Consider the following 14,713-nt stretch of genomic DNA (forward strand, 5'->3'; position numbering starts at 1 on the left):
CTGTGTTCGAATTAGCTGAGAGGATGGGTTTTGAGTACGAGTCAAAGCGGGGTCGGGGGCGGTCGAGAGGCAGCAAGCGAACTGTCAGCCAAATGTCAGAAACAACCCAACAACAGCCTGGTGTTCCTTGTGTGTTGCACAGGAAGAGACAGGTAGGCAGTGTGTCACACCTTCCCACGAGCAGTAACGGGGCCCCACGGGGCTACACCTGTGCTCATGAAAAAAAAAAAAAAAAATGAAGGAGCAATTTAAGTCTTCTTAAAAACACCCAGATCATCTCTGGACTGATAACATTCACACTCTCCTGAAGATATGTTCATTTACAGGGCGGAGCAGATGAAATGGGGTGGTCTCTCGGCATCAATCAGGAAATAGATGCTGCACAAGAGCATTTTGCCGAAGAGACACATTCTCCTCCCCAGTTTGTGAATACTTGAACATAGTTATCGACTATCAAGTCAAACGCGAGCGGCGCTCTTTGTCAAGCATAGTGCTAACATGCTGTCTGGGAGAGATCTACTGAAGCCCATGCTTACCAAATGCTCAAACACCTCTCTTTAAATCTACAGTACAACAACAACAACAACATTAAGGAAATACATATGGATAACTTCTCCAGATTTAACTAGTGCTTTCCAATCAGAAAAACGTACACTGATTATCTTTTTGGCTCAGTCTTTTAAAATGGCTTAGTTAATACACATCTGTGCATGGGCACGAACAGACGTTGCAGGGCAGGTTTGCAGTTACAGCCCAGCCAATTAAAACGTCTGAACTGCAGCATGGCAGAATCTAAACCTCTCTGTCCCAGTGCTCGCTTTTATAAAATAAACGTGACCTCCACAACTATTAAGCACTATTCACATTAAAGTGTTGTGAGGTCTCTCCGATGTAAGGCCATAAAAGTTCAAAGGTTCATGCTTTGAGGTACGCAAGCGTTCATTCCTCTTTCCGAAATCACACGTCAAGTCATCACGCACACCAAATAAAACACCACAGCTTCACGTCATATTTACACGCAAATGCAAGTGAATACACATATACATACACAATACTATTCATATTGTGCAGGATCATTTCTGATCAGTTTTACCAAAGAGATTTCTCTCATGTAATTCCTTTTCAAAGGATAAATGTTATCATCACCCACAAAATAACACATTCTCAAGATCTGCCAGAACTGGCAGGCAGAGTTGCTCTCTCAATGTGGATACACTTCGGCATTATGAAAAAATTTTCAGGCCACCCTAAACCTCAAGAACATTTCGGCCCATCTCAGGAGCTGAATGGTGGAGAAAGCAGGACTTTGCAGAAGACTTGTTTTGAGGGATTTCACTTTTCTATGCTAAACTTATCAGGTACAAGATCCAGGCTCCCATATGGCTTAACAGATGACATAACAACAGATGCAGCAGCAATGCTATCATGCTAGCCAACCTCCTAATGGATCCAATCCAATCATAATTACGTATGGGGGATGGCCGTTTCTTCAGAGCTAAACAAAAACACAAAACACTTGAGGTGTCCAATTTCTCATCCACTAGGATATCAATGTATCATGTGGGGTTGTTGTGAGCAGCCTTTTGTGATGTGCTTAGTGGCAAGAGCGCAGTTTAGTGACGATGACGGCAGCCAGCTGCTGGGGATCGGTCATGTGAGGGTTCTTCTCCATGACTGAATGGACCACATACGCCGGGAAGATGTTACAGAGGTTTCGGTAGGTTTGATACTGGTGTTCTGGAATAGGGTGCCGCTCTTGATGTTCCCCCACTAGCCCACGAAGGGTGGGATGTGGAGGCGGCACGCTATCCCACGGGGACCTCCAGATCTGCTCCATCTTCTCGGGCATGCTGCGGACCATCACCCTCTCGCAACAAGGCATGAGTCCTCCCGTTAAACCATAGCCTCCATAACCGTATGGTTCGTTACCACACGGCAAAGGGTCCCAGCTGGCATGCTGCTCTCGACAAAGAGGCGGCCGGCGTTGGCGCAGTGGGTTGCTCTCGTAGAGCCGCGAGTCAGAGATGCTGTCCATGCGAGTCATGCCTAATGATCGACCATGCTGTGAGGGGCTAGCGGAAGGCAACACATTCTGAGAGAGAGGAGGGTAGTCTCCTGGGCAGCTGGATCGAGCACTAACAACCTGGTGTTGGGAGTGAGGTGCAAGGTGGGCGGAGGATTGCTTCCGAGGTCCCGGTTTGGGTTCATCCGTCCCGTAGCTCTGAACACGTGTCAAGGCCTCATGGTGGAAACCGTGAGCAAAGGCTTGAAGGCGTGTTTGTGCCGAAGGTTGTGTTGGAGTCTGCGCAGGTGGCCCTTTCATGCTGTCATCCAGGCTGCCCTCCATTGAGTTGAGGTACATCTCTCCACTGTAGGACGAGAAGGAGTCTGAAGAATGGCTTCGGCCAGGTTCTGGGCACATACTAGGAGCTCTGCCAGGATATCCTCCACCCACCCCTACAGGTTCTTGCTGCTCAAGACTGCAGAAACTGTCTTGGAGGCTCATGGTGGAAAAGTCACTGAGCATGGAATAGTAGCCGTGGTCGCTTACCACAGAGTCGTACTTGGGAAACGGCTCACCGTAAGCCACAGATGCGCCCTGGCTATTGGTGACTAGGATGGGGGGATATTGGACGCTGCCCGCATGCTCAAGCGAGCTGTGGGTAAAGTGCAGAGACCCTGGAACAGGGCTGCTCGCGGAGCGCGTGTTCAGAGCACCCGCTGCGTGACTTTTTGTCAGTGGCATTGTTGGGACGCTAAGCGCTGACACTAAAGATGGTACTGAACTGGCCTCTGCCTTCCGCGATGGACAGAGTCTCTCTTCCTGCTCACATGCAACCGACCGGATACTGGGGTCGGACTGGCGCTTGGGTGCCACTCGCTTTGCCTCTGAGCTATTGTCTCCCTTGGCAGCAGAACCAGATGTCCCACATTTTGCAAGTGCCCCCTCGCTCATTGTTTTTACAGCAGAGAGTTTGGCGAAGGCTCTGAGTTCGTCTGCGACAGCCCGTTGTGGTTGGTTGGCTCTTTCTGGGTGGTAGTACTTGCACTTATGGCCGTACGTGCACTTCTTACCTGTGATAAAATCAATAGTGGCGGTTGAGCCAAAACTGTTACTTCTGAGTTGTTTTTTTAAAACATATGTTTTTTTTTGTTTTTTTTTAATCACAGTATACTGAAAATTGTTTTAGTTTTATTTTTGTTTGAGATATAAAAATATATCTAATATATTTAGATTTTTAATATGCTGTGATGTTTTGAAATAAAGACATAAATTAATTCCCTACTTTTGCTGTACTGACCATAAGGACACGGCTGCTTCTTGTGCTCTGGAACCACTGGCCGTTTGCGGAGGAAATTTTCCAGACTGGGTCCATGTCTGCCTAAAGGATCATCAGGAGGCATAAACCTACAAAACAAGTCAACAGACAAAGATAAGCACAACTATGATATGAAGAATGATTTAAATCTGAAAATTAATTTATGAAGCAATATTTCTGATATAATAAATATGTGGCTTTTATAAATATTATTATACAAAAGTAAGGTCATATTTTTATGTCCTTAATTGTTCACTACCTGACTCCATTATGCAAATATTAAAATAAAGTGAAACTGGATTACTTAATCTCAACAGGCCTTATCATGGGACCTCATTCCTAATTACTGAAAATCAAACTTAAGCAAATAAACCAGGAAATTAATTAAAGCTTATTTACAAAATAGAACAAGTGACTTGAGAGTTGAAATAAGTGACAATAAAAATGAAAAATTGAGAGAGAGAGAGAGAGAGAGAGAGAGAGAGAGAGAGAGAGAGAGAGAGAGAGAGAGAGAGAGAGAGAGAGAGAGAGAGAGGAACGCCATACGGGTGCGAGGGTGGAAAGCAGAAGACGCAAATGAGTGAGAGAGAAAACCCCGTCACCACGGTAACTGTGTGCGAGCATACTTGTCGTTGACGAAGCTGTACATAAGGAGTCGGTCCTCAATAAATTTCTTCCACTCCGGTTTCTCATTCTGCAGGTCTCTGTAGTTATCGTTGGACACGATGATCCCGTCCGAGTCGCAGGCCAGCTTGACAATAAAACGGTCATCGTAGCAAACCACTCGCCGGCCTTGGACTCTGCGAGACGGTGTGAAGACGAGGATCTTTTCCTTCTCTAATTTCCGCAGTATCTCCTGATCTGAGGATGAGGGTGACATCACACATATTACTTCCTGTGACCTCATGCACAGACATACGCAAACTTGAGTAAACATCACAGCACAGATGGACGATCTCACTGGACACATGGCAGCTCTTCAGAGACATTCATACAGGCAAATAAAAACATCTCTTGATGGTAACACGCTAAAAAGGCTCACTGTATCTAACAAGACACAGTAAGGGTCAAAAGTATAATCTAAGTTAAAATCTGAACTGTTTTAGGTTTTCTCACTGTTTATCCACGCATACTCGCACTTCTTGGAAGTGTTATTTTCTCCAGGTTCCTTTCACTTCTGTGGTACCTTTGATTGGTGCATCAGGTCTTGACTGTTCTTTCCTCCATGCTGGGACGAAAACTGTGATGTCTTTGTGGCCCTTCTCCAGGAACCAATCAACAGCCAGTTGAATGCCCAGGCATGAGAACACCTCTTTGTTTCCATGGCTACAAAATAATATTACCAACATCAAATAAATTACACGCATGCAGACATGCACTCAATTCACTCACTGATTGAACATTTCTCAATACTAAAAGCATTTAAAAACAGGAACACCAAGATCATTTCTCCAAAAGACTTCCTGCGAGAACACACATTTCAGAAGTAAACAACAATAGTGAGATCAGGGGCCCGTTCTTCGTACGTTGCTTATTACATCTGAGATGATTTGACAGATCCCAGATCTTTTAATCGTGATAACTGATCTCTGGCTAATTTGGTTCTTCAAACGAATTTGCGGATTGGATTAAAATATCTGGATTAAATGATCTAAGATCACTGCGCGTTCTTGTGTTCCCTGAAGAGGGCAGATGCATCGATACTCGAAACCACGATCAGCAATGCAGCGATTGGCTGGCGTCAAGACAGCAACGTAATGTCATCATATAATTAAAAAAGCCACCTGGCAAAAAACTTGACAAATTATACAGTAAAAACCCCACGAATTTCTGGACCTTTATAAGGAAACAGCCAAACCACCAAACCAACATAAAAGTTATTATAGATAAATGATAAATGTTTTTTGCTTTTTTTTAACATGATTAGGCTACCAATTATTTATATTCACGATTTTATACAGTATTTGTACACCCTTTACATTTTTATTTCAATGTTGTAATTTAATTTTTAATTCAATTTGGAGCAGATTTGTAACGTGACAGTATTAAAGTTTCTTAAGGGTTAAGATCAAACTATCTGCATCTCTTGCGCTGCATCAAGCCACTCCCTTAATATCCGTCATCGCTTAAATTAATGCACGGCTCAGATTAACTGTACTACAACATGTGTGTAAACCTCCAATAAAATTATAAAGTAATTATTCCATCACAAATAAAATCGCTCAATCAAGTGGCTGTGTCTATATTATTATATACACATTCTCATACAATATAGGCTAACATTTTTATATTATTATTATTATTATTTAAAATTATTATTATTGCCCCTGGTTCAGTAATGAACTCTTGTAATAAAGTAGCAGTGGCTGGGACAGATTTTAAGTATCACCTCAAGATGCAATCTAATCCTGTTTACATGAAATAAGCCTGCTCATGAGCAGGTTTAAGCTTACGGACCTGTTACTATGACAGCAAGTCCAGGATGAGCTTCGAAGAACCAAACAATCCGAGATCATGTCAAATCGTCAACAATCAAATCCAGCTAACTGAGTTAGCGACGTACGAAGAACGGGCCCCTGGTGACTCTAGTTCAGTTTCCCAGGTTGTGACTCTCATCAACATTTTATCAGTCTAGAGCCTTAAAGGGATAGTCCACCCAAAAAAAATCGAATTCTGTCATCATTTATCCACCCTCGTCTTGTTACAAACCTGTATATATTTCTTATTTCTGAGGAACACTAAAGAAGAAATTTTGAAGAATGTTAGTAAACCGTTATAGTTCCAATTGACTTCCATTTTTGTCCGTATAATGGAAGTCAGACTGGAACCAAAACGGTTTGGTTAGTATGGTAACTAACATTTGGTTAAACAACTTATTTTCTCTTCTAATATCTGTTCGGCAGAAGAAGGAAATGCATATAAAGAAATGACACAAGAGTAAGTAAATGACAGAATTTGACATTTTTTATCCCTTCAACATGAAACCAAAATTGACTACGGATGCACGATATATCAGTAAAAAATTGGTATTCCAATATTAGAGATTTTGAATATTGACTCAATGGTATCTGTTAATTTTGGATATTTAGTTAATTTCTTCTATTTTTACATTTAGATTACCTTTATAATGTAACATAAACAATAATAATTAAATTAAATGTAAGCTTTAGCAAATCTCAAAACTATATCCATTTTATATACGGTGCATTATAATGTTGTGATGCCTAAATTCACTTATAGCATTTAAAACAACTGATTTAAGACGCTAGCTTTTTGTATTTAATAGTTTAGAATTATGAATTTTAAATCACTTTGAATTTTCATACCAGCCATTAGATAATATAAATGATATAATTATTAATATTGGTACATCCCTAAAATTGACCCATTCAATTTCTAAATGAACAAAAAGGCATACATACATAGGTCTTGACAGCAATTACAGAAATTGTATGTTTTTAACCATGCAGAAACATGAGTTTGGTTCTCATTAGCATTTACCTCATGGCAACATTGGATCCATCGATCACAATTGGTCTGAGGTTGTCATACGTGTCTGACGGGTCTTCTTCCAGTGATGCCTCGGGGCTTACGGCTTCTTTGGCTCCCACTGCCCGTGGTGCTAAATTTGCAGAGCCCACTGCTGCCTGGCTCTCTGGATCTCCTTTATTCCCTAGACGCACCAGCTCGGCCAGCACATCATTGATTAGCGCGCTGGACCCCAGTTTCCCCAGCACAGACTCCACCTGCTCTCCGGAGTAGCCCAGTTTTAGAGCAAAGTCCATTTTGGTTTGGTAATCTCGATCGCTGGTTTGGCGTAAGGGCATTTGGGCTGAGGCGGGTGGAGCAAGGGCTCTCTGGGAGGGGTCAGTGCGGTTGTCATCTGTGCGTAACTCCTGTAAGGTGCTGCTCTGGCTGAAGCTGGGACGGTCCAGACAAGATGAGCGGCACAGCTGCCGGTGAGGTTTGGTTGCTCCGAGCGGGTCCCACCTCCTTCCCGTCGCTCCTTCTCCTGAGCCTGCTGTGCTGGCTCCTCCTCCAGAACTTCCGCTCCGCGACCGCACCTCTCCTTCGCTCTCCGAACTGGTCCCCTCTTCCCCAGCTTCTTCATCCTCCTCCTCCTCTTCTTCTGCTGGAGAGTCATGGCCAGCAGCAGCCGGCAAGGGCTGGGGGTCGCGGCAGCCGCGGTGCTCCATCTTCAGGCGCTGCAGCATAGCGCATGCAGCTGTTACCTGCGCATGACCTCCCTGAAGCTCCAGTGCATGGTCCCTCACCTGCACCACGGCGCAGCTCTCGTACTCAATAGCTGCACGTAGGGCATGCAGTCGCCGCTGCAGCCAAAGAGTCAAACGCTCACGGTGTTTATGAACAGGACTGATCAGCGACACAATGTATTCCTGAGAGAAAGAGAAAAGATTATGATAGACCATTTGCCTTGGTATTAAGCCATTATTATTAGATATTTAGTACTTTATGTGGGGCAGCTTCATGACCATTTTTTTAAATGTAGCCACACCTCCAAACCATGCAGCGAACTTTTTTCTTTTTATATACATAAACTTAATTTTTATTTTAATTTTAATAAAAAACAAAGACAAAGATGGCCTATCATCAGTCATAATCTTGACTATTTCTTGACCTATTTGCTCTCATTTCAAGGGACTGTGACTCAAAGGATGCTGGAACACCTTGCTCTTCCGACATGCAATTGCCTGAAAAGGAGTTTGGCCCATTAATTTGGTATCTGACTAATCAAAATGCTCTGGGTTTTCTAATAAAAACTGAAAAAATAACTGTGGTACTGCACTTTTGACCCCTCAGCTTACTAAACACTGTATGTTCATTGTTTTAACAATTATTAGAGCTTGAAAAGATACAGTGAAATTACAGCAGTATAGATGGACAGGACATTACAGAAACAATTTACCTTCCTACATAGCAGACATACAGGTTTTTTTTGCCAATAATATAAATATATATTTATATTTATTATTAATAATAATAATATTATATATATATATATATATATATATAATATATATATATATATATATATATATATATATATATATATATATATATATATATATATATATATATATATATATATACAGAAAATGTACTTGCACCGTTAAGTATAGTTATTTATAATGGTTCCTATTTTTTAAACGCTATTCTTCAAACTTCCTGTTCATAAAAAAAAATATTCAGTATTGGAAAGATTTCTTACGGACCATGAGCCCAAAGTGTACGCCGGTACGCCTAAGTAACGTTAACCTTATACTGCGCGAACAAAGTGCTCGACACATGCGCATTAGAAATAAGCATCCTTTTCAGGTACCTGCGATATTTCTTTTCAAAGGTTACTACCGATAAAAATGTATTTGTGCTCATTTTAACTAGAATTGTGGGTTATCACTCACACAGGCGCTCGTCAACGCGGGAGTCTATTGTTGCTGCCGTCTTCAGTCGTTTTGTTGTTGCTCTTGTTCTGTCTCCTCAGTTTCATTCCGACTGTGAAACAACGGCCCGGGACAGTGTTGCCACCTTGTGGACAAATGCTGCGCTCAAGCCATGCCGCGTTTACCGTAATTACTAGAGGACAACCCGTGACGTTCTACTCGGAGCTGTTCACGCCACACTATCAACGCCAAAAAAAAAACTAAAGAATCTGCAGGTAGGTGATACAGTACAGCGGCCACGTGGTACAAGTCGGAGCTCCCAGAAAATACCCAATTTACAAGAGTTCTATCAACGAGGACGTGAACACTTTTATAGCTCGGTATCCCTCCCTATAATTTCGACATGGACGCATGCAAACTAATTTTGGGGGGTTGGGGGTGCAAGCTGCATGCATCGCGCATACCCCAGCACAGGGGTTTTCAAATGGACCCCCATATATGATCACCCTCGCCTCATGTGAGAGACCCCATCCTCAGTTAACACCTTTTTACACCCAATTTTACACTGAAAAATATTATATCATAAATCTAAAATTAGTTTCTATTAAGTAATTCATTATATACTTTTTCAACTCATATTAATTTACAGTTAAATGTAACTGTAAAATCTATACATTTCATTTTAATTTATGTATATTATTTATATTTATTTTTGTAATGTAATATACTTTTCCATTGACCCCGTCACTCCCTTGCGGCCCGGGAACCAAGTTTGAAAACCCCTACCCTCACGGACACATATAATGAATTGTATAACAGCAATTTCAAAATAGATTAAAATATAAAACAGTTATTTTAAATTAAAACAATATTCTTCAGTATTACCGTGTTACTGTTTTTTATCAAATAAATGCAGCTGTGGAAAGCATTAAAAAAAACGTTCCAAAAACATTAAAAAATAACAATATGTATACTGACCCCAAATGTTTGAATGGTAACGTATACAAAAATATGTATGTCTGTAACATCTTTTTTATGCATCTTGCATGACTATAATTAATTGTTGGGTCTGCAAAGCTTCAAATGTATGGAAGCTTGTTTCCGCCACAGAATAAAAAACAAAGGTAATTGCGACCTTTTCTCTTACAATTCAGACTTTTTTCTCGCAGCTGCGAGTTTACATCTCACAATTATTTTTTTTCCCCCTCAGGATTGCGTTATATTGCGAGTCATAAAGTCAGAATTGATAAACACTCACAATTCTGAGAAAAAAGTCAGAATTGTGAAATAAATGTGCAATTCTGAGAAAAAAGGAATTGGACTATATAACTTGCCATTGCAAGTTTATATCAGAATTGCGAGTTGTAATTATCTTTTAAATAGTTTTATTCTGAGGCGGAAAAAAGCTTCCATACAAATGAGCTTTTTTACAGCTAACTCATTATTTTATCTTTATTTACGTCAGGCGAATTACAGAGGTGAGCATATTCATAGTAGACAATCACAATGACGCACGTGCCCTTGTGTCACAAACCGCTCCAAATGATGTGCTGTGAGTCATGGAAAATATCTATATATGTATGTTAGACTGCTGGAGGGTGGGGGGCATTTAAGTATTGTAAACAATTTCAATATAACAAAAAGAGAAGCTACTTTGGGTGAGGCTATGGTTGAACTTCCGTGAGGGGAAATGATACTGTGGTTATAAAGTTTCAGAAAATGTTCACATTGAATCCGAACCCATTTCCAGATTCCTGCACATCTGCAATAATTCTCTGCCGTTTCCAAAAACTTCTTTAACTAAAGCTTAAACTAGTAAATATTAACCAAGTAAATACAGATCGTTCTATCCAGTTCTACCATGGTTGATATGTGTGTAAAGTGAGTGAGAATATGTGAATCTGCGTGTGCATGTGTGTGTGCATCTCTGTTTGTTTTTGTGTGGGGTGAGAAGGATGTGTGTATGTGTAGGTTGAGAGTGTGTGCGTGTGCATGTGTGTGTAGAGAGAAAACCGACAGCACCATCCAGCTACGAGAGGCTCCTCTGCGCTCATGACACCGGTTGCCTAGCAACGCAGCCCTGTCATCAGCTAACTGCTTTTTAGCAGTCACGACTAACACAACGCAGTGTTCTCTGGGAAAGCCTGGAACACACACACACACACACACATAAACACACAGTGCACATATTACATTTACACCGCTCTAAGAAACCATACACACCATGTGCAAAGCCGAACTGCACGTATAAAGAAGCACACATGCATGCTTCACTAATAAACACCTACGCGCAGAACTGGAGCTCTCCTCGCACATGCGACAGAGAGAGAGAAATAGAGAGAGAGAGTGTTTGTTTGCATTCGAGACGAATAATATCACTTTAAACTGACAGCGTATACAATCTTCCCCCTCTCTCTCTCTCTCTCTGCAGATGTGCCGTACTGAAGAATTTCCTCCCCAGCGTGACATAGCTGCTGTTCTGAGTCGTGACGCTGACTCCAGCAGCATGTTCCCCTGGGCACTGAACCGCATCGTCTGCACTCGCAAGCCACGGGCCCCAGCTGAGGATCACAGCTTCAACTGCGGTTCTGAGATCAGCTGTGTCACGCAGTCAGCAACAGTGCTCCACCACAGCAGACTGAGAAGCTGTTCTGAGATCAGCGAGATAGCCTGCAGTAAACCTGAAAGAACTTTAATAATCACTATAGCTTGGACAGACAGTTGCATATTATAGTGTTATAGCTGGACAGGACAGCAGAATACCTTTACATTGTAGACGTAAGTTTTTGTTAACATCTTCATACACTCCACTGTTCTGAATCTTAAAGCAAATATTCTGAGATTTTACCACAGGTTTGTTGTCAATATGATATTATAATAATATCATAATATATTTTTTAAATATTTTTTATTATATGAATGCCTTTTAACATCTTTATGACAATAATATAATAAAAAATATAATATATACAAATATATTACTAATATATGTAAATATAAATACTAATAATTATTATTACTACTACTACTACTATAATTATTACATATTAATTATTATCATTATTCATCATAAAGATGTTAAAAGGTGTTCATATAATAAAATAAAATATTAAACATATATATTACTAATATATGTAAATATAAATTATTATTATATTAATATTACTACTACTATTAAATATTAATAATGAATTATAATTAATTATTTTAACATCTGTTAATGATAATACTCTGAATTCATAATAACTTGTTAATTAATGAGTAATACTATTACTAATTAATAATACTACTATTATTAATTATTATAATTCATCATAAAGATGTTAAGGCATTTATATAATAAAAATAAAATATTAAAATATATCTAGTATATTTCAATCTAAAAGCAATAATAATAAACAATACAAAATGTACTATATGAATGTTTTTTAACATCTGTATTGTATGCATCCTCAAATTATGCAGATCAGCTGCATCATGCAGTGCGTGCAGTCCACCACAGCACAAAGAAACTGTTCTGAGATCAGTGAACAACCCAAAGACAACCTGAAATAATTCTGGTATAAGTAGCCAAAAGCGGCGTACAAATGAGCACAACTGAAGAGCTGATCTGAAAACAATTTGAAATAGCTGACGTAAACCAGAAAAAAGACTCACGCCAAGTTTTAAATAAAAAGGTGAGGAAAAAAAAAAGGTCAGCTGCTCAGTCACACTCCCGTGTTCATTAGGATGTGTCTGACGTAAGTTTACGCTTTCTGTGTAAATTATCTGGCTAGCTTTAAAAACTGATCGGGAAACTGCTGCTGAGTGGGTGGGAGAGGTCTGTGTGCACGGTGGTGCACATGAAAACGCAAGGAAGAAAGGAGGAGAAAGCTGAAATATCCCTCTGTGGGTGAAAAGGTGTAAGCCCGTTCCTCAGTAAGAAAGAGACAGAGAATCAGCCTTTTGCAAAGGGAAGACTTAATATAAAACATAAAAGAGCCGGCGAACAAATACAGAAAGGCTCTGTACTCTGTCACACCAAACACTTCACTGACTGCAGAGAGAAACTGCAGCATAGTGAGCCAGAATGGCTATCTCATGGACAAACAAGCGGCCCATCATGTGGGGGTAGCTTTTAGTGAGCCGCACACGAGTGGACCACCGAATATCATTTTTTTGTAAACACACAGGTCCTATCTCATGTCCTAAAAATCACAATACGCTGCAACTCAAACAGCCGGCAGCAAAACAACAGTGCATTCAGCAGACGCACCACAAACAAGCCGAATAACAGAAAGCATCCCTCTCTTAAAAGTCTCCCTCCTTCTCCTTTTCTTCCCTCGCTCTTCCCCTTTCATTTCTGCCTTGTATTCCTTCTCTTTTTCCCTTCTCTCCTTCTCACCTCCTCCACAACACAGGCGTACAATCAGCAAGGCCACCATGCACTCGAGCACACACACGGGTTTATGCTGGTTTGTCTCATAGCAACAAGTGGAGTCTCTATGCTGGAGCTCATGGCTAGATGAAGCTGATTTAAGGCCCACGGCGCAGCTCCGAGCTCAGGCACTCAGTCTAAAGACAGTGGGTGGCAGCATCTTATGGTGCAGTTTTGGCAAAAAAGTCAGCAGGAGGTGAATGCACTCACACAAAGGTGCACAGACAGAAAGCCTCTTCTTACCTGAAGCTGCATTCTTTACTTTAATGCTTTAGGTGCATGGAAAACGCAAGCACAGGCAAATGCACCAACAATAAGCCGGTGCTCTATGCACATATATGCACAATGCCAAAAAAAAAAGTGTGTGTGTGTGTGCGTGTGTGGACCCTATAACTGCATTGACACTGTTTGGCCCAAGCAAGGACACTTAAATTATCATGGCCAGCATCCCGCAAGTGTAATGCCTCCTGCTTACAGTGGATAAAGAGTAGGAAAAAAGTTTGTTTATGAAGAATACCTGCCTATAAATAGCAAAATACACAATTCTAAGGTTGCACGAGTTCACAGGTTTGACTATATATGCGAGATCTAAATGTTTGAAAATAGCCTATAATGACAAATGTGAAAGATCTACTTATGGACTTTTGAAGCGCCCACACTATAGTTCATAGGCCTACATTATGTTTTGCTTCAGCTCTAATAATGTCAACAGGTTTGTGTGAGAATCAGGTTTAGAGATGAAGTTAAAAAAAAAAAAAACATTCTATCAGTATAAAAAAAAAAGTATTCCGTCTATGATTGGTCTTCGTTTTTAGGCTATAGCTTCAAAAGTGTATGTTTGCGCGCCGCCTGTCAAACTGAACTCAGTAAATCTCTTGTAAAACGTGAGTCGTGAGCATCAGTTCTGGCCGTGATTTAAAGATCATTTCGCCCCACCTTAAACATTTACAGTGGGTGTATTTTACTTAATCACGTAAGCAACAAGCACAGTTCATAATTTGCCCGTGAAAGTAAAAACAGACCCGAAAATGTAATGAAATAAGGAGCTTGAATTGCGATGTCGGTCGTGCTCGCGCAGCTCTCTGCGACACACACGCTCTCTCACACACACATACTCACTTTAGCTTTAGTGCAGTCTTCTTCCTTGCCGTCCTCAATGTTTACGATGATACTGGAGCCGGCGTTGGGGATGTTGCAGCTGGACTCGGCGGTGCTGTAGCTCACTCTGACACGGAAAACCCGCTGGATGTGCGGGATGCAGCGCTGGAGCGCAGGGCCTGCACCGGCGGGCGCGGCGAGCTCCAAAACCATTTATCAGACGGATAAATAAGCGATCACGACGTGCTCCGGAACACTGGCACGGATTCGCCCTGCGTCCTGCTTCATGGGTGGAGCAGCAGGGGAAAGAAAGAAAGTCATGGGAGGATGCAAGTTTGTCTACGGCCGAGCATAACGGCAAACGTACGGGACGCGCTACATAAGCATCTATCATCCATCTCCATCCCTCCTTCTCCTCTCGCCCTCCCTTCCTCACTCACTTCCCTCCCTCCCTACAGCGGCCCCGACTGCACCCA

General features: G+C 41.2%; 1 protein-coding gene across 1 annotated transcript; it reads right to left on the bottom strand.

Annotated features, from left to right (window-relative positions):
- Window positions 1-1,008: 1,008 nt before the first annotated feature.
- Window positions 1,009-14,450, bottom strand: zc3h12b (zinc finger CCCH-type containing 12B; the record flags this gene model as incomplete). Its single annotated transcript, XM_079813777.1, has 6 exons — window positions 1,009-3,075; window positions 3,303-3,409; window positions 3,947-4,181; window positions 4,507-4,646; window positions 6,822-7,717; window positions 14,259-14,450. The coding sequence occupies 6 exons, from the start codon at window positions 14,448-14,450 to the stop codon at window positions 1,595-1,597; spliced, it is 3,051 nt and encodes a 1,016-aa protein (XP_079669903.1). The 3' UTR covers window positions 1,009-1,594.
- Between the last annotated feature and the right edge of the window lie 263 nt (window positions 14,451-14,713).

This window comes from Gobio gobio (assembly GCF_949357685.1).
Source record: "Gobio gobio genome assembly, chromosome: 4".
Taxonomy (NCBI): Eukaryota; Metazoa; Chordata; class Actinopteri; order Cypriniformes; family Gobionidae; genus Gobio; species Gobio gobio.